The 17,592-nt window shown below is 47.9% G+C and overlaps 1 protein-coding gene across 4 annotated transcripts in view; it reads left to right on the top strand.

Annotated features, from left to right (window-relative positions):
• The window catches only part of TAF5L (TATA-box binding protein associated factor 5 like), a gene marked incomplete at its 3' end in the record, with an annotated part of 30,592 nt that extends 15,211 nt beyond the window's left edge, over positions 1 to 15,381 (top strand). For 2 of the 4 annotated variants that reach the window (XM_081124060.1, XM_081124061.1), the window contains exons 3-5: positions 877 to 981; positions 7,519 to 8,243; positions 11,787 to 15,381. In XM_081124060.1, coding sequence (XP_080980186.1) covers positions 877 to 981; positions 7,519 to 8,243; positions 11,787 to 12,584 — 1,628 coding nt within the window. Of the gene's footprint in view, positions 1 to 876; positions 982 to 2,182; positions 2,229 to 7,518; positions 8,250 to 11,786 lie in introns of those variants that run through there. The other 2 variants (XM_081124062.1, XM_081124063.1) reach the window with 2 other exon arrangements.
• Between the last annotated feature and the right edge of the window lie 2,211 nt (positions 15,382 to 17,592).

Here is a 17,592-nt window from a genome sequence, read left to right as displayed (position 1 = left end):
ATTAAGTGCCTGTGTATATAGTGAATATTGAGACTCCAGCCTTCTCGCCCCCATTCCTCTGCCCAGAACAGCAGCAGCCGGGCACACGTCCTCCAGGAAGGCGAGTGGAAGAGTCTTCGTTGGTGGATTGACCTGCCCGAGAAAGGGACCTGAGCGTTGACTTCGGGGAACGCTCACCCCGGTCGTCCCGGGCGATGGGCGCATGCACGGAGTGACCTCCCGTGGTGCCTGCTCTCAGCTGCGTGCCCACGGCCGGGGACTGTCAGGCCGTGGAAGACGCTGATCTACCCACTGAAAAACACAGAGGGGAAGAGTCAGTGATTCGCAGCTTGAGGGAAGCAGACAGAGCAGAAAGACAAATGGAAATGGGAGAGGAGACTAAAGGATCAGTGCAGGAAAGCGAACCTTGAAATAGCAGCAGTGCCAGGAAGAGAAAACGGGAATCCACAAAATGATTCAAGAAAGTTTTTCAGAATTGAAAGACATGAATTTCCAGATCGAAAGGGCCCGCTGAATGCCCAGCAGGTGGTGGAAAGCAGACCCCCACCAGGCCCGTTACTGTCAGATGTCAGAACACGGGGCCAGATGCTTCCCGATAAGTCTCTTGAGCTTACAGACCTCCCCTCGTTCACCTACTTTATTCCTGTGACTTACGCCTTTTTCCTCTCGTGCTCCCATTTATTGGGTATCAGGAGGGAGAGGAGGGAGATGTGTCATCAGTCGGGCGTATCGAACCGGGAGCCCAGCATGCTTTGGAAATCTACTGACGTGCCCGTCGCTATTGACGCAGACTCATCACCCCCTCCCACCCGTCCTGCCACTCGCTGGGTTAATAACTCTCTCACCCGCCCCGTCTGTGTGTCTTTCCCTCCTCAGTCCAGTCGGAATCTGGCTGTGCCAACATCGTGTCTGCAGCCCCGTGCCAGGCGGAGCCCCAGCAATATGAAGTACAGTTTGGACGCCTGCGGAACTTCCTCACCGGTGAGTGCTCAGCACTGGGGGCCTCTTCTCACGGAGGGTCCCCCAGAACCGGGAACGGCCCAGGTAGGGTGGGAGGCGCTGGAAGGTCAGAGGTAGGTGAACACGGCTCTTGCCTCAAACTCAGGGCCTGTTGGAATTTCTGCAAGTTCAATGGCAAGGTTAAAATCTCTGAGGGCGAGGGCCCTGGGTGTGCTGCGCAGTTTTATCGACGGCCTTCACGGGGACCGCGACGCTAAGTCAGCCACGTGGAGAAACATGTTTAAACGCACGTGTTTGAAATGCACATTGGATGTCACTAATAATAATATAGTACCTGTCGAAAGGGCCTTAGAAATTGTAATTGAGATCAATTCGTGGGTGGTGTAATGACCCCTGAAACACAAAATCAGTAGTAGATCACTGTGTGACTTTTTAAATTAATCACTTTTTTAAAATGGAGTCACTTGGCCTCTCTGGGGCCTCTGCTTCCTCCTATATGAATTTAAAAAAGCATTTCAAAGGGGAAACCGACGGCCCTCACCCAGTCCTAAGATGACTGGTAATAATTTTAACCTTGGAAAGATCGTTGCAGTAAGAGAGGCCGTGTTGATTCTAGTTATTTTGTTGAGGACTTTCTTTATATAAAACAACTGGAGGTGTAAGAAACAAACCACTCTCTGCCCTCAAAGGATTGAGAGGAATGAGCATGTATTGGTTAGTGGGGAATTATGGTTTAAATACTCTGGAGCTGTTTTATTTTTCTTCCCTTATTTTGAATAATCCTTGAATTAATAATTATTAATGGTAAAGATGCATATAAGGTGTCAACATGTAAACCAGAATAATATATCTAGTTTTACACACACTTAGAGTTGTCCTAATTTTACTTGACCCTCAGAATGGCTAGCTTTTTAAAGGAAAGAACCCCCATTTCCAGTATTCTGTGGTTGGGGAAATGGCCAAAATGTTACAGAAATTAAAGGTAACAATAAAACCCTAGAGAGGGTTATCTTATCGGTCTCACAGTTGTTGAGCGATGAAATTCATAAGTAGAGACTAATCTGCTAAATAGTTTCAAAAATGAAAAAAAAAGATATTAAAGGTTTAATAAAGAGAGTTTATTATGTTTAACTGGAAAGAAGGAAATTCCATTAAGATCCTCATGTCATATGAATGTTAAATATCTCAGAACAGTGATCAGCTGCTTCCCATCTCCACTCAGGATAAAAAAAGAAACATTGAATTTATAAGAAGGATTTCATTCCGAGGTAAGCAAGCACTTGGAGACAGCGAGTTATTTTCATCATTGATGTTGGTTGTTAAGGCTTTAAGCAGTTTTAAAATTTTTAAGTCAGTTCTTAGAGAGCTAACTTCCTTGGTTTTTAAGAAATGTGATTGCTGCGTCTCCGTGGTAGATGTGCACCCCCCTCGGGTGGTGGGAAGCTGGCGTGGAAGGTGACAGGCCCGGCCCATCGCCTCTGTCTCATCCGCCCGGCCTGTGTCCATGCCAAGCGCCGACTCCATGCCAGGCTAGGTATTGCAGGGCCATATATTGATCACTAATGCGATTTATCCTGACGCAGTTTTCTGTTCACATTTCCCTCCTTTGGGCTCTTGGTGTTTTTCTTAAATATTTGCCAGAGCTCTTAAGGTAAAATAGCCGTCCACCCCTTGTACCTGATGATGCGTTTTTTCCTAATACGAGGCATCCTCTCTATTCCTGCCTCTTAGCTTCCCTTGCCCAGAACTTTAGATTTCAGTGCATTGTAATCTGTCAGCCTTTTCCTTTGCACTTCCATGTCTTGTTTCAAAACTGAGAAATTTGTCTGTTACGTTCTGTATAATTTAACTCTTTAACCCATTGGCCACAGATTACTTGGGAGGGGTGAAGGTGTTTTCCCTACAGGCTGCTTTTCCTGGGACATTCCTCTCTACCCTCGGTCTCCGGAGAGCAGTCAGCCAAACCAAATGAACAAGTACCTCCTGAGTGTAGCGTATAGTCTTTCATCTAAACTGGAAGCTAATCCTAACATAAGCGGTCTACAAGTAAAAGTTTTTAAATAAAGTTTAAGTTTGACCCTGGAAGTGTGTTTCACAGGCCAGTGTGGACTCGGCTGCTGAATGTTGTAGAGGGAGGAACTGCCTGCATTTGGGGTGAGGAGACAGTGGAGGTGGAGGCGGTCAGGGAAGGCCTTGCTGAGTGCAGGGCGGACTTGCGTTAGCACTTGGGAGGTGGGTTGGATTTTGGAAAACTGGAAGAGGAGGGGCGGGAGGACTTGGTACCTGGAGGGATGTGGGCAAAGGTGAATGGTGGCAGAGGTGGCGTTCTTTGCGCAGGACAGTGGGGGAGCCCGCTTCGTTGAGTGGGGCTTCCAGAGTGGAGATAGAGGCAGACACCCTGGAGTCCGAGCTGTATCCCGTGTGATGGAGACAACCATTGACGTGACTGTTAGTCCGAAAGCAGTTTGTAAAAGGGTTGGTAAGAGGGGTGACCGGGAAGCCAGCCCAGAGTCCACCGCAGTACTTGAGAAGTGAGGTGTGGGAATGGGAAGCAGGGCCTCGGTTTCATATCTAAACTAACCAAGGGGGAATCTGCACGCTCAGGAGTAAAGGAGGAATAGCTGGGAATGTCTCAGGCTCTGGTGAGGGGGTGGAAGTGTATGAGCAGAAGTCAGACGTGAGGATGTAACGGGTCTGGCTCGGAGGAGGTGGGCGCACGCTCTGTTAATTCTTCAACGTGGGAAGGCGATAAAGGGTCAGGCCAGGTGCTGTGGTGGGTGTTTCAGAGCGAAGGCCCAGGATGTCATCGTCAGCGGATCCAACCCTGCGGAGGAGCGAAGGAGAGTGAGGGCTGACAAGCCCAGTTTTTGTTTAATAAGTGTCCTTTTCTGCAAACTCCATGAAAAAAACCATTTTTCTCATGTTTCCCACCAGCAGAGTGGAGCGCCAGGCAGACATTCGTTATGTAGTGGAAGGTAGGTAGGTAGGTAGGTAGGAAGGAAGGAAGGAAGGAAGGAAGGAAGGAAGGAAGGAAGGAAGGAAGGAAGGAAGGAAGGACACTTTTCAGAGGCTGTTACTTTGTAATTAGAAAAAACATATTTTAAGCAAGTACGCATTCAGTAAAACGTGCCGTGTATATAATGACTGCAAGGGAACGAGTTCAAACGAGAGTGAAGACTCAGGTGAGCTTCACCTTGTTCCACATACAGAACATGTTGATTGAAATTTATTTTAAGCCCAACGTGCTGTTCTCTTCAGACGAGAAAAAGTGGCAGTTTTGAAACTATGAACTGAAACAAGAGTGAATTTCAGTAAGTTTTAAAGCAGCAAGCACATCCCTGTTCTTGATGGCTAGATTTTTTCCTAAACTTACAAATTAAAATCCCTCTCATTTGGGAAAAGCCTGAAACTAAGATTTTAAGGAATTGAAAACAATCCTTCATCCCAATAGACTACGTAGGAAGTCTGATCACTAAGAGTGGAACCTTTTTTTTTTTTTAATTAGTATTTTGGGAAAGAAATTTTTCAGAGGTCTTCTAAAAAAGTATAGTATATAAGTCAATACCAAATCCGTATTAGTCAGTGTTCCCCAGAGAAATATAATCAATAGGGTGTATATATAGATTTATTTTAAGGAATTGGCTCATGGATTGTGCAGGCTGACAGGTCCAAAATCTGCAGGGCTGGCCAGCAGGCTGGGGACCCAGGGAGGAGTTGCAGTTCCAATCCCAGGGCAGTGGGTGGGAGGGGACGGCAGAATTCCCTCTTCTAAGAAGGTCAGTCTTTCGTTCTCTTAAGGCCTTCAGCTGATTAGGTGAGCCTCACCTACGTTATGATGGGGGGTAATCTGCTTTACTCAAAGACCGCTCATTTAAATGTTAATCTCATCTAAAAAATACCTTCACAGAAACCCTAGAACAATGTGTGACCCAGTATCTGGGCCCTGTCCCCCGGCCAAGTTGACACGTGAAATAAACCGTCACAAGGCCCAGCCTCTGTCACCTTGGCACCCGTATCCATCTCCTTCCTAAACCACACTTAATCTTCAAGTAAAGACGATTCACAAGGTTATAATTTCGCCTAACAAGATACAGCCCTGGGCACAACTGAAAACGTACGAATCCCGTCCCCAGAAGAAGAAGCAGAGTCCTTGGGTGGTGCTTGCTCTTGTGACCTCCCCTTACTTCAGTAGTATGGTGTAAAGTTAAGGATACTTATATACTGTAACAAAGTCATTATAACTTAGGTTACATGGTAAGGGAGTGGGGGGGGACACATAGTGGGGATGTTTGCATAGACACACAAATACATTCTTAGCAGAATAAGGGGGAAGATTCCTGATGATTACAGTCCTCGTTTCTGTAACTGGTCACGTGGTCTAGCTGGTATTTATTTATTTAAATATATCTTTATTGATTTCAGAGAGAAAGGGAGAGAGAGAAACATCAATGATGAGAGTCACTGATCGGCTGCCTCCTGCACGCCCCCTGCTGGGGATCGAGCCCACAGCCCGGGCATGTGCCCTGACCGGGAATCGAACCTCCATCCCCTGGATCCCAGGTCGATGCTCAGCTGCTGGGCCACGCCCGGCCGGGCTCTAGCTGGTATTGATAACTACCTTCCATGTTCCCTCTGCCTTCAGCAGGCGCCTCAGCCGGTCCTGGTTACTTACCTGGCAGGTGACCCCACCTTCCTTCCTGAGGGGTCTGGGCCATAACCAGTCCTGCCTGAGCTGGGTTGTTGTAGTTTCCAGTGACCTTCACCACAGGGCACGTTAATGCCAAGAAGCACCCTACGGGATCTCCTGTACCCCGGACACACGCTCCCTTGCCTGTGTTGGGGGAGAGCGGTCCAGTTTCCCCTGGAAGTCAGGATCGGTCCCCCCAGCCAGCACAGTAACCTGTTGATTCAGATGCCCAAGGAGCCCAAAGTGGCCGGGTCACAGTCTTAATTAGCTTTCAGTACATCTAAATACGTATTTAAGTAGGGACACTTTTATTCTGAAATGCATATATTATACAGTTAATTTGAGTGATAAAGTAAAATGGAGTATTGAGCAGAGATGGCATGCTGGTGTCATTTATCATCTGAGTGGGGAGGCAGGATTCCTAATGCACGTGGTTCCTAAATCTCAAGCCATGTGTGGGTTTCCTTTCATGAAAAAAAAAACAAAAACTAGCAGAAGTGCTAAGTGTTGACAAAGCATTTTTATTATTTAAATATGAATAAACATTATACTAGTTATAAAACCTTATGCTTACTATATTTCTGTATGAAACCTAAATGCTTACAAGTAAATCATAAGCAAAACCCACAAAAGCAGTAAAGTCCAGGTTAACAGTGATTTGCTGCTCCACGTGGGCCCAGGGGTGGTGCTGACGGCTGCGACCAGGCCGGTTTCATTCCCCCTCCCCGAGGGCTGTGCCCCTCGATGGCCCTGCTCTCGCCACTTAGTTACGTGTCAGATACACCTGCTTTTCTTGTTAGCACGTGACAATTAAAGCTGTACACTTTTGAACATTCTTTGTCACAGTTTCATGGTGTTAAAGTCTCTAATTGGCACGTGGTGTAGGCCTAACGACATGAAAACACCTGGTTTGTAACCGATCGCAGCAAAAGAGAAGTTTTACCTTTTAACCAACAAAATCAGAATGAGCCACTGACAGGTACAGGACAGTTTGAATGAACGTTGTCATCTTAGCGTTAGGACACGCCAGCCTGGGTAGCCAGCCACGTTAGTGAACCCACTAAGATAAGTACTTTGCCATCCGATACTCCTGTAGGTGACGGAGGCCAAATGTCACCACAAAACAAAGTAGAGCATTCAAATCGTATGTCAGCACTTACTTGCTAAATGTCCATCAGATAATTCTGAACATACCGTGTTCATTGTTTTTTAATTATCAAGTTAAAAAGTTTCTTTGATGCCCACGGCATGGCTCAGTTGACGTAGGATCCAGGAGGTCACGGTTCGATTCCTGGTCAGGGCCCATGCCCGGGTTTCGGGCTCGATCCCCAGCAGGGGGCGTGCAGGAGGCAGCCGATCAGTGACTCTCTCATCATTTATGTTTCTCTCTCTCTCCCTCTCCCTTCCTCTCTCTGAAATCAATAAAGATTTTTTTTTTTTTAAAAGAAGTTTCATTGAAGAACTCGTAGTCTCTCAAGAATACATCGGTAGACCTTCAGAGGTCTGACGCACCCAGTTCGAGAAACACTAATGTACTGGGGAAAAGACTAAACCTCGAAGATCTGGGTAGAAGCTACTGAATTGTTGGGCAAACGTAGGCAAGTCACTTAACCTCTCTGGGCATCACATTGCTATTTGTGGCCAAGTTCACCACCACATTCGCTGGACTTAAGAGCCATGCTCTTCCTTCCTCGGTCCAAAGGCTTGGACTTCGGCTCCCAGAATCCTTTGTTGGGCGTGTATTTCAGTCTCTAGCCTCAGAAAATAGGGCCCTGATAAGAAAGTGTGGTGTGATGGTGGGCTGCCCAGCGGGGGCCCGTCGTTCCCGGAGATGCTGCCGGTTATAAAGCCCTGGCTCTTTTTCGTTGCAGATTCCGACTCCCAGCATAGCCACGAAGTGATGCCTCTCCTCTACCCTCTCTTTGTCTACCTCCATCTCAACCTGGTCCAGAGCAGCCCCAAGAGCACCGTGGAGAGTTTTTACAGTCGCTTCCATGGAATGTTTCTGCAAAACGCCAGCCAGAAGGATGTCATCGAGCAGCTACAGACCACTCAGACCATCCAGGACATCCTGTCCAACTTCAAGCTTCGAGCATTCCTAGACAACAAGTACGTGGTCCGTCTCCAGGAAGACAGCTACAACTACCTTATCCGCTACCTCCAGAGTGACAACAACACCGCCCTGTGCAGAGTCCTCACCCTGCACATCCACCTTGAAGTGCAGCCCGCCAAGAGAACGGACTACCAGCTCTACGCCAGCGGCAGCTCCTCGCGCAGCGAGGGCCACGGCCTAGAGCCGCCGGACGTGCCGGCGCCGATCCTGCAGAACGAGGCCGCGCTGGAGGTCCTGCAGGAGAGCATTAAGCGCGTCAAGGACGGCCCCCCCTCCCTCACCACCATCTGCTTCTATGCCTTCTACAACACGGAGCAGCTGCTGAACACCGCGGAAATCTCCCCAGACAGCAAGCTGCTGGCTGCCGGGTTTGACAACTCCTGTATAAAACTGTGGAGTTTACGATCCAAGAAGTTAAGAGCGGAACGCCATCAAGTGGACGTGTCCCGCATCCACCTGGCTTGTGATATCCTGGAGGAGGAGGTATGAGTATCGTTTTTTCTTCCCTACACCTGCCTGTGTGATGTGCTTAGAATGTTCTTTCCAGACGTGACCGATCTTGCGGAGAATGGATTTATTTTCCTCATCAGGTAGCAAAGCCAGACTAATGCCGGGTAACCCGTAGCCGTTGAATCCCGCTCGTGCCTCACCAGGTAGCAAAGCCAGACTAATGCCGGGTAACCCATAGCCATTGAATCCTGCTCGTGCCTCACCTCGGAAAAGATGAAAACCTTTTAGCAGCAGTAACTGAACGTTACTAATGAACGGTCAGGATTCCTTACTGTCTGGAATGTGGATAACGCTGCTGAGCGTAATTAAAGGCCTTGAGCTGATAGTGAGACTTACAGTAAGCACCTGGGCGCGTGCATTTGTGCGAATGTAAACAATTACGAGTAAGATTTCTGGGTCAAGGGGGGGTCTGCATTTTATTTATTTTTACTTTTTGGTTAATCCTTACCCAGGGATATTTTTTCCCCATTGATTTTTAGAGAGAGTGGAAGGGAGGGAGGGGGCGAGAGAGAGAGAGAAACATAGATGGGAGAGAGACACATGGATTGGTTGCCTCCCACACGAACCCCAGGGCCGGGGATCGAACCTACAACCCAGGCATGTGCCCTGACTGGGAATCAAACCACCCTTTCGGTGTACGGGACGGCACCCAGCCACCTGAGCCACACCGGCCAGGGTGGAAGCTAATGTCTTTAATATGTGAGCAACGTGGCAAAACCACAGACACCGAACCAAGGACTTGGTCTTCTTTTCAGTTATTTGTACACGACGGCCCTCCTCACTGCCAGCCTCCCACCCCCTCACCTAACAATACGTCGCCTGTATTTAAAGCCTCTTCGTTCTCTCCCCAATCTGGTCATCTTTAAGTTTGAAAAGTAAAGAATTCAGTGTTGCCGATGATACTCAGTTCTGTAATTCATACAAAAAACTGTCGTTTAGATCTGTGTTGACCGGTGGGGTTATAACGCAAGCCATATATGCAGTTATAATTTTCCCAGCAGCCACATTGAAAAGGTAAAAAGAAATAGTCAAAATTAATTCTAATAATGTATTTTGTTTGTATGGCAAAGATGTTATCACTTAACATGTACACGATATAAAACATTGCTGATGAAACCTGGTACTTTCTCCTTTCTGCCCCAGCCTTGGAAATCTGGTGTTTACACTTAGCGCGCGTGCACTGACGCTGACCGAGGCCCCGCGCCTGGTCGCGCTCATGTCCCGTGTAGACGGCAGGGCCCCACTGCTTCCAACCCAGCCACGTTCAGTTCCTTTCGTTCCGCTGGGAGCTACTTGGAGAACAGCCCAAGGCTAAATTCCAGACCCCCCCAAAGTACTGCCGATCTGGGGGAGACCCGAGCGTGAGCCGCGGCCCTGGGGACGCCCCGTCCGGGGTAAACGTCCATAACGCGTCTGAGATTTCAGGGAGCCCGTGGTTGACCCAGGGCCAGCAAGCTACAGTGCAGGAGCTCATCAGACAGTATTTAAAGGTCTGCGTATACTCCCTATTTCTAGTCTTTTTAAATTTTTATTTTCTGCGTGTTTTATAACGTACATTTTATAGTTTATTACATGAATATACTTGACATATTAAAAATTCCTCTTCGGGATGCGTGCCCATTTCCTGGGAGGGTCAGTCAGTGGTAGGGGGTGTGGGGTGTAGTCCTGGATGAGAGGAAGGAGAGGGAATCTGGGGCCGGGCACCCGCATCAGCTGCTCGTTCAGGGTTTCATCTCGTCTGCTGAGGCCCTGGTGCGACGGGGTTGAGCTGCAGAGGAAACGTGGCTGGTGGTTTTACTCTGTGGTCCTGGCAAAGAGCAGAGAGTGATGGCAGGAACGTTCTGGTTTCCCCGCCTCCTGGTCCATAGCATCAACCAGGCTGCTTTCCACAGGCTGGAGACGTCAGTCGTCAAGACCCCTGGGAGTGCCAGCCTGGCTCCTGGGGCACTCTGCCCGCCTCAGACGTCAGGTCCCCACATGGGGGCCGCGAGGATCACTCCCATCCCCTCCTGCTCCAAAGGAAGGCGGTTAAGCCTCAGAGAGCAATGTGTCCTTCACGCCACCCTACGTTTCAGAGGATCTTGGTTAATCTATCCGGGTCGTCTCTGCTCCCACGGTTCTTACATAAACTTTCTGGCACAGAGCAGTGAGTCATTCTTGAAATTTTAAAGTGTTGTTGTAACCTCTTTGGAAAGGAAAATACTAATATTCTGGGTAACACTCAGTAGAACCTTAAGCTCCCAAGTGCTGATGTATTTTTAATGTCGGGTGTCTGAAATAGCGATTTTGAATATTCATGGACATCCATGTTTATTTTCTCTTAATTCTCTCCGGAGTATGTACATATTGGGGGCGTGTGTTTTATTTGAATTTAGTGGTTTTTAAGGAGAAGTTAAAAGGATGCCCCTTTCCTGTATAAGAACCTAAAGCTCACAGAGATAGTAATTTCTACACCAGCGAAGGCAGCTGGTTTAAGAGCCTTCATCTCGCTGCTCGCTCTGCTGGTGTTAACGATGACCCACTTTAACTGACGAAGTCCAGGGTGGAGACGGCTGTCGGTTAAGGAGCTCGCCTGGGACAGAAGGAAGGAGAAAGGGGTTCTGAACCCAGATAGTGTACCTGCAGGGAGAGGGTGGGGAGGGGCACTTTCTCCCCGGCGCCGTGGGCAGCGAGCTGTCTGCTGTCCTGCCCCACCCAGGAATTAGTCCCAAGACGCACAGGAGTCACTTGGCTTTAAAGCAGGTTTGAATCCAGGCCTCGTTTTGTTACTTTGGAAAAATGTCTGAGACCCTCCAGAAAGTCACCGTTTTAAAACCGCACCTTTCTTTCTTTGTGGACACCAGCAGTTTATGCCTGGTCACGGGGCGCGTGTCATCGATTGACAACCGCGCCTTTCTGACTTGCTGTCCTGACGGGTCCGGGCTTTCTTTTGGCTCCTCTCCTGCAGTGGGTCTGTGTTAACCGTGAGCTGGGCCCGCGCCTGCCTCCAGCACTGACCCAGGCGTGGGAGCAGCGAGCCTGTCAGGATTCCTCTCAGTCCACTGGAAACAGAGAGCAATGTGGCTTATAAAGCGGCTAAACCTGACATGCCCGTGGAATAAAAGAACTGGGAACTGAACGTAAATTCTAAAGTAAATCTTTTCAAATGCCGGATATCAGAATTAACGATGGGAGTCCTCACAGGCTGCCTTTTAACTGGCTATTGAAATCTGTTATCCTCAACCCAAGAGTACGATGCACAGCCATTGCTCGATAAGTATTAGCCTTGCATTTCTGTATCTTTGGGTTGCATATAGCCTTGGCTGCACAGTGAATTTAAGGAACGCAGTTTATAAGCTGTACGGGGCTTTCCGCTCAGTTACGCCGTTATGAGCTGTTTTCCTGGGGTCGCCCTGAAGAGCAAGCCCACTGTCCTTTGCCGGGTAGATGCCCCATCCCCCGGAGATTTTGTTTTCCATGCAGACCCCTAACCGTTTCTCTTCTGTGTCCCCTTTGCACCACTCCTGACGTCCCCAGGATGATGAGGATGACACTGCGGGCGCAGAGATGAAGACCCTGCGGGGACACTGTGGACCAGTGTACAGCACGAGGTTCCTCGCAGACAGCTCAGGGCTGCTCTCCTGTTCCGAAGACATGTCCATCAGGTACTGGGACCTCGGGAGCTTCACCAACACTGTGTTGTACCAAGGACACGCCTACCCCGTGTGGGACCTGGACATCAGCCCCTATAGCCTGTACTTCGCCAGCGGGTCCCATGACCGCACCGCAAGGCTGTGGTCCTTCGATCGGACGTACCCGCTGAGAATATACGCAGGGCACCTGGCCGATGTGGACTGTGTCAAGTTCCACCCTAATTCAAACTACTTAGCCACAGGCTCGACCGACAAGACCGTCCGGCTGTGGAGCGCTCAGCAGGGGAACTCGGTGAGGCTCTTCACGGGCCACCGCGGCCCGGTGCTCTCGCTCGCCTTTTCCCCCAACGGTAAGTACTTGGCGTCGGCTGGCGAGGACCAGCGGTTGAAGCTGTGGGACTTGGCCTCCGGGACCCTTTACAAAGAACTGCGAGGCCACACGGACAACATCACCAGCCTCACCTTCAGCCCGGACAGCGGCCTGATCGCCTCCGCGTCCATGGACAACTCCGTGCGGGTCTGGGACATCAGGAACAGCTACTGCAGCGCCGCAGCCGACGGCTCCTCCGGCGAGCTCGTGGGCGTGTACACCGGGCAGATGAGCAACGTCCTGAGCGTGCAGTTCATGGCCTGCAACCTTCTTCTAGTGACTGGAATCACGCAGGAAAATCAGGAACATTGATTTTTTCTTTTTTTCTTTTTTTTTTTTACCTTCGTTGTAACGGACTGGGGCCGCGTGGCGCGGAGGGCCCCGGGTCGCAAGTCTTATGATCGAATCACTGACTGACTGTGAACAACTCCCCACTTCTCCCCTTGTCCTGGGCAGACTCCTGAGCATGTCACCCCTTCGCTCAGCCCCCCGAATGTCAAGGACAGGGGAGGACAGGTGGTCGTCAGCGGACCTGAGCTCAAGAACTGAGATGCTCTGGAGGCCAGGTGGCAAGTTCTTACAAAGATGCCACCGTGCCCTCGCGTGAGCACCCTCCCGTCTGTCTCGTTTCCCCCTCTGTGAAACCACGATGCTGCTGACTTGGCCGGGCGTGGCATCGGGTCCGCGTGTCGCAGAGGGCGCTCAGGAGGAGCGAGCGGCGGGGCCGCGTGTCCTCGGTCACCGGGCGGAGGGCGTCCTCACTGGTGTACGGACGCTGGGGCCGGGGCTGGGACGAGGGAAGGGGGCAAGGATCACCCTGGGAAAGGCCTTTCCTTTCCCGTGATTACAGACCAGGATTTTTTTTATTATTGTTATTATAATTATAGTAATTATTATTATTATTGAGGAGGAACCTAGCACTGGCAGAGGGGCCGTCTCTGCTCCCGCCTTTCAGGTTTGACTCCTGGCACTGGCTGTGATACTTGGAATTTTGAGGTTCAGGGAATTCAGAGACTGTGGTAGCACAGTGTATTGTGAAAGGGAAGATTTGGGGCGACGGGGTCATCCCCGCCGACGCGTTTCTAGAGGTGGGTGGGTGGGTCTGACTGAGGAAGCCTTGGGCTCTTGCAGTGACGGTGGGAAAGAAAGGCTGTTTCGAGGCTGCACTTCTACGAGCAGGTCCCTCCCCTGAAAGGGCAGATTGTCGTAGAGAAATGAAAATAATTGGAGGTGATACAGCAAAAGGTAGAATTAGAAAACATTGAATTTCCCAATGAGCATTTTTTTTTCAGAGGTGTGGCTTTCTCGGTCTTTTGCTCCTTGAGATCATCAGCTCCCACCTCCTGCATCGCAATAGCAGTTTAATAAACACTTTGTGAAACAAACTGTAAGTACGTGTGCACACATATGAAAACTATGAGGCTAAAGCAAGGTCTAATTTGTGGGGAAAGGATTAAATATTTCTGTTTTCTGAAAAGAGTTATTTTGTATTTTGTTTTCTATTAAAATGTATTTAGTTTCCAACAAAAGTGTTCGCATCTCATTTAAGCTGTGAGGAGAGGCGGGCGGCCGGCCGTCCTGCTGGACGTGGGCTCCCCTCTCCAGGGCGGTAGCCAGTTCCGCAGGCCGGCCTCACCCCAGGGAGGTGCGTTCCCATCGCTGTTGTGTTGTGTTCAGCTTACTCTGGATCACAATTCCTTGGCATTCACGTGGATTATTGATAGCGTTTAATACTGTTCATGCATCCAGGATTGCCAGTTGCTGACCGGGGACACCCATTAGCCACCTAGAGTTACTTGGTAAGATGCTACTTCCAGTTTTCTTTAAAGACCCCGTTATGAAATCGCTAAGGGGCGTAAGAACTGTGTTATTGAATTTACTCAAACTATTTATTGAACAATTCCCAGATAACGGACTCGTTCAAAGATTTAAACGATGCCAGAATTTTTAACAGTGTACTTCGATACATAATTTTCTGGCAAGGACACCAGAATTATCAAGAAATTAAATAAGAAGACTCTAGAATTCTGTGCCAAAAAACTTTTTTACTTGAGCCTAAGGTGCTAAATAATAGGAAATGTTTCTTATAGATAAAAATATATATTTGAGACATTGTAAGAAGGATCCTTTGGCAACTTAGCCAGACAGCGTCACCTTCCACAGCGTCGACAGGAAACACCTAGCATTCAAATGTGTTCTTTTCTATAATAAGAATTCTTAAGCCGGACTGTAGGGTGTGTTGCTAGAAATAATGAAATTCATAAATTGGACTGAATCATTCTCAGAAGTGGAAATAGCACTGCTCTGGAAGGTTTTCTGTCTGTTTTTTTTTAATGCAGAATTTCTTTGATTAAACACAAACGTGTTGGGTCGGTCAGTCTTCACATCATCGATCATGTATATATACTTTGTGATTTCGATTGAAGCTCTTAATGATCTGCGTGCTTGCCCTCCTTTTTTTCTTTTGTGAGCTAATTTCAGTGTGGGGTAATTGGACTTTATAGAATGCCCCTCGCAACTTCCCCAAAATCTTGGAAATACTCTGAGGGGTGTGTATGTGTGTTTATGTCCACCGGGTGCACAGAGAACGTGGTCACCCTCTTCAGGTTGCTCTCTTGTGTTTTGTCTTCAGAGCAATCCTAGGATGTGGACAGGTCTGGTGATATTACCGTTTTGTATTTGAAATACCTAAAGCCTAGAAAAGCTATATAATTTATTTTTTGGAATAAAGAAACTTTGGAGTATTCAGTTATTTTGAACCACAATGACAAATCTCTGTGACGTGTATGAGGTGGAGGTGGGGGGGCAGCTGAAATTTCTTAGACCGACATGCTCGGAAAATCGGACTGTAATTTTAATTTAGCAATAGACCAGTTGGCCAAAAGAAAGAAAATTACGGTAAAGGAAAGTAATAAATAGAAAAATGAAACAATTTGAATTTTTTTAATTCAAGGTCCAGCTTCTAAGGATATGATGACTAGCTTTTCATCTGTTTTATTTGTGTATTAAAAATGTCTTGGTTGTATAAAAAAATATTTGAGTATGTAGGCTTCTCATTTCGCTGTTGCCCAGATTGGTATTTCAGTATTTGGATTAAAAACTTAGTCTGTACTTCAACTTGGCTTTCAGTTGCATGTTTTAGAAAAGCGTCCATGAAATCTATGCCCAGCGCACACCAAAAATTCATATTCCCGACGCCTCCGTGGCCGCCAGATGACTCTGAAACTGCTTTGTGGGGAACGGAATCCTCCCAGATTAGAGCTACAAGCGGCGACATCCACCTGCCTCCCGAGTCTTGTTAAGAGTTTGAGCCGAACTGACCACACACGCCGGGGAGGCAAGATCACAAATGCTCCCAAGAATAGCAGTGTTGCAGCTTCTGTGCATTTGAAATATGGAGGGACCTTCAGTGTCGAGGGAAGAGAAACACAAATTTTTCGACAGAATGATTCCATTTAGAGTTCAGACAAAACCAACTATATATTTTAGTATGTGTCCAAAGACTACAAAACTAAAGGGGATGGGGAGGCTCCTGGTCAGGAAGGGATGCTAGAAGGCCGGGGTGTTATCCGGAACTGTGTACGTGGTGCAAAGAGGTTTTATAGCAGTGTGTTTAAAATGTTTCTAAAAGAGCAAAAAGTTGATGAAGTGGGAAGTGGAGCTAGTGGCACAGACAGACCTTGAACCACTTGGAGGGGGGCAGAGACGGAGACACGTGGAATCAAGAAAGACTTGTTTTTGTTTGTTTTGATGAAAGTTCCTAAAGCAGGAGCTTTCAAACTTTTAGACCTCAACCAACAGTAAAAAATATATTTTACAGCCCGGCCGGTGTGGCTCAGTTGGTTGAGTGTCGTCCCATGAACCAGGAGGTCCTCGGTTTGATTCCCAGTCAGGGCACACACCAGGGTTGCAGGCTCGATTTCCAGTAGGGCGTGCGTGCCGGAGGCAAGCGATTGATGTTTCTCTCTCATCGATGTTTATCACTCTTTCCTTTTCTCTTTTTCTCTCTGAAATCAAAAGTGCGTGTGTGTGTGCGGGGGGGGGGGGCCTTGGGAGAAAATCCTAGAGACAATTTTTAAATGCTCCGTCAAACATGTATTTGGGGGAACAGAGGAGAAAACTCAGATACTGACTCAAAAACTTGGACTCAGTATAAAAATGTTTTATATATACATATATATTTTACACTGTGACCCAGTATTCATATGTACTGGGTTATACCAAATCTAAGACTTGTTGATTATAAGAGGCACCATTATTTTATGTACCATTTTTTAAATTCATCAAATGATGAACAACATGCTTTCTTGTCACTTTCATGTTCTATTTTATTTTATTCAAAGCACTTTCAGACTTAGTTTGTATAACATAAGTGAAGTTCATTGGTATTAGTGTTTCTAAATCTCTTACACTGAGTCCTTTCACATCCGTTCCCCAAGGTTTGGTGTTGGCCAAACCTTCCTTATCTTTCTTAGGTGTCAACAGAAGGCTTTCAGGAAACAACCAGGCTTCTTGTCTCTTCCTTAAGTTGCTCTTAAACATTTTGCTGATGGAAATAACCAGTGGTTGCAGGGATGGAGTCCTGGCACCTAACTAACCCACTTTACATGTCAACTGCCGCCTGGCCAAGAGCAGCTGCAAGGTGCTGTTCAGTTGTAAGTCCTGTTCTCTCCTTCTTCCAGAAATGTTCAAAAAAATTTATAATTACATTTGAGACTCAACAGGGTAGTACATAAAAAATATTTCCATATGTGATGTACTGTGATATATAATTTTTATTATTGGTCACAACCCACTAATTAGTTTCATGGTCCACTAATGAGGCCATTACCTGCCAAATGGACATTGCTGCGGTGGGACCTGAGTGCTGGGGAGAGGAGCCCAGATGATTGGGAGGAGTAGAGACGAAGGTCATTGCCAACGGACAGGACAAGGTTGGGGCTGGGGTCAGAAGTCCTGGGGGCTTCCCACCAGCCGCTGCCAGAGCACACAGAGGCCTGCTAACCACCTGCAGGGCCTGACGTGGGCTTCTACTTGTGTGCAGTGCCCATCCAGCCATGGGCCAAAACACCATAATAAGGACCCCTGAGTCTCATCAACAGTACAGTCCCTGCCGTGTCTCTGGTCCCACCCTGCTGGGCTCTGAGCAATATTTAAATGAATTGGAGGCAGGCCAGTAGTTAATGTTCCTTCTTTTCTCTATTCTTGGACCTATTCTCCCAGGGCCTTAGTTCTGATGACATAGTTCTTGCAGCCAGTGGTTAGTCCATTGTTTTTTGAAGGTCCTATAGATCTTCCCTGGCTCCCCCACCCTTCCACC

The sequence above is a fragment of the Miniopterus schreibersii genome, assembly GCF_964146895.1.
Source record: "Miniopterus schreibersii genome assembly, chromosome: 21".
Lineage (NCBI taxonomy): Eukaryota > Metazoa > Chordata > Mammalia > Chiroptera > Miniopteridae > Miniopterus > Miniopterus schreibersii.
This window is presented reverse-complemented; position numbering and strand designations above follow the sequence as displayed.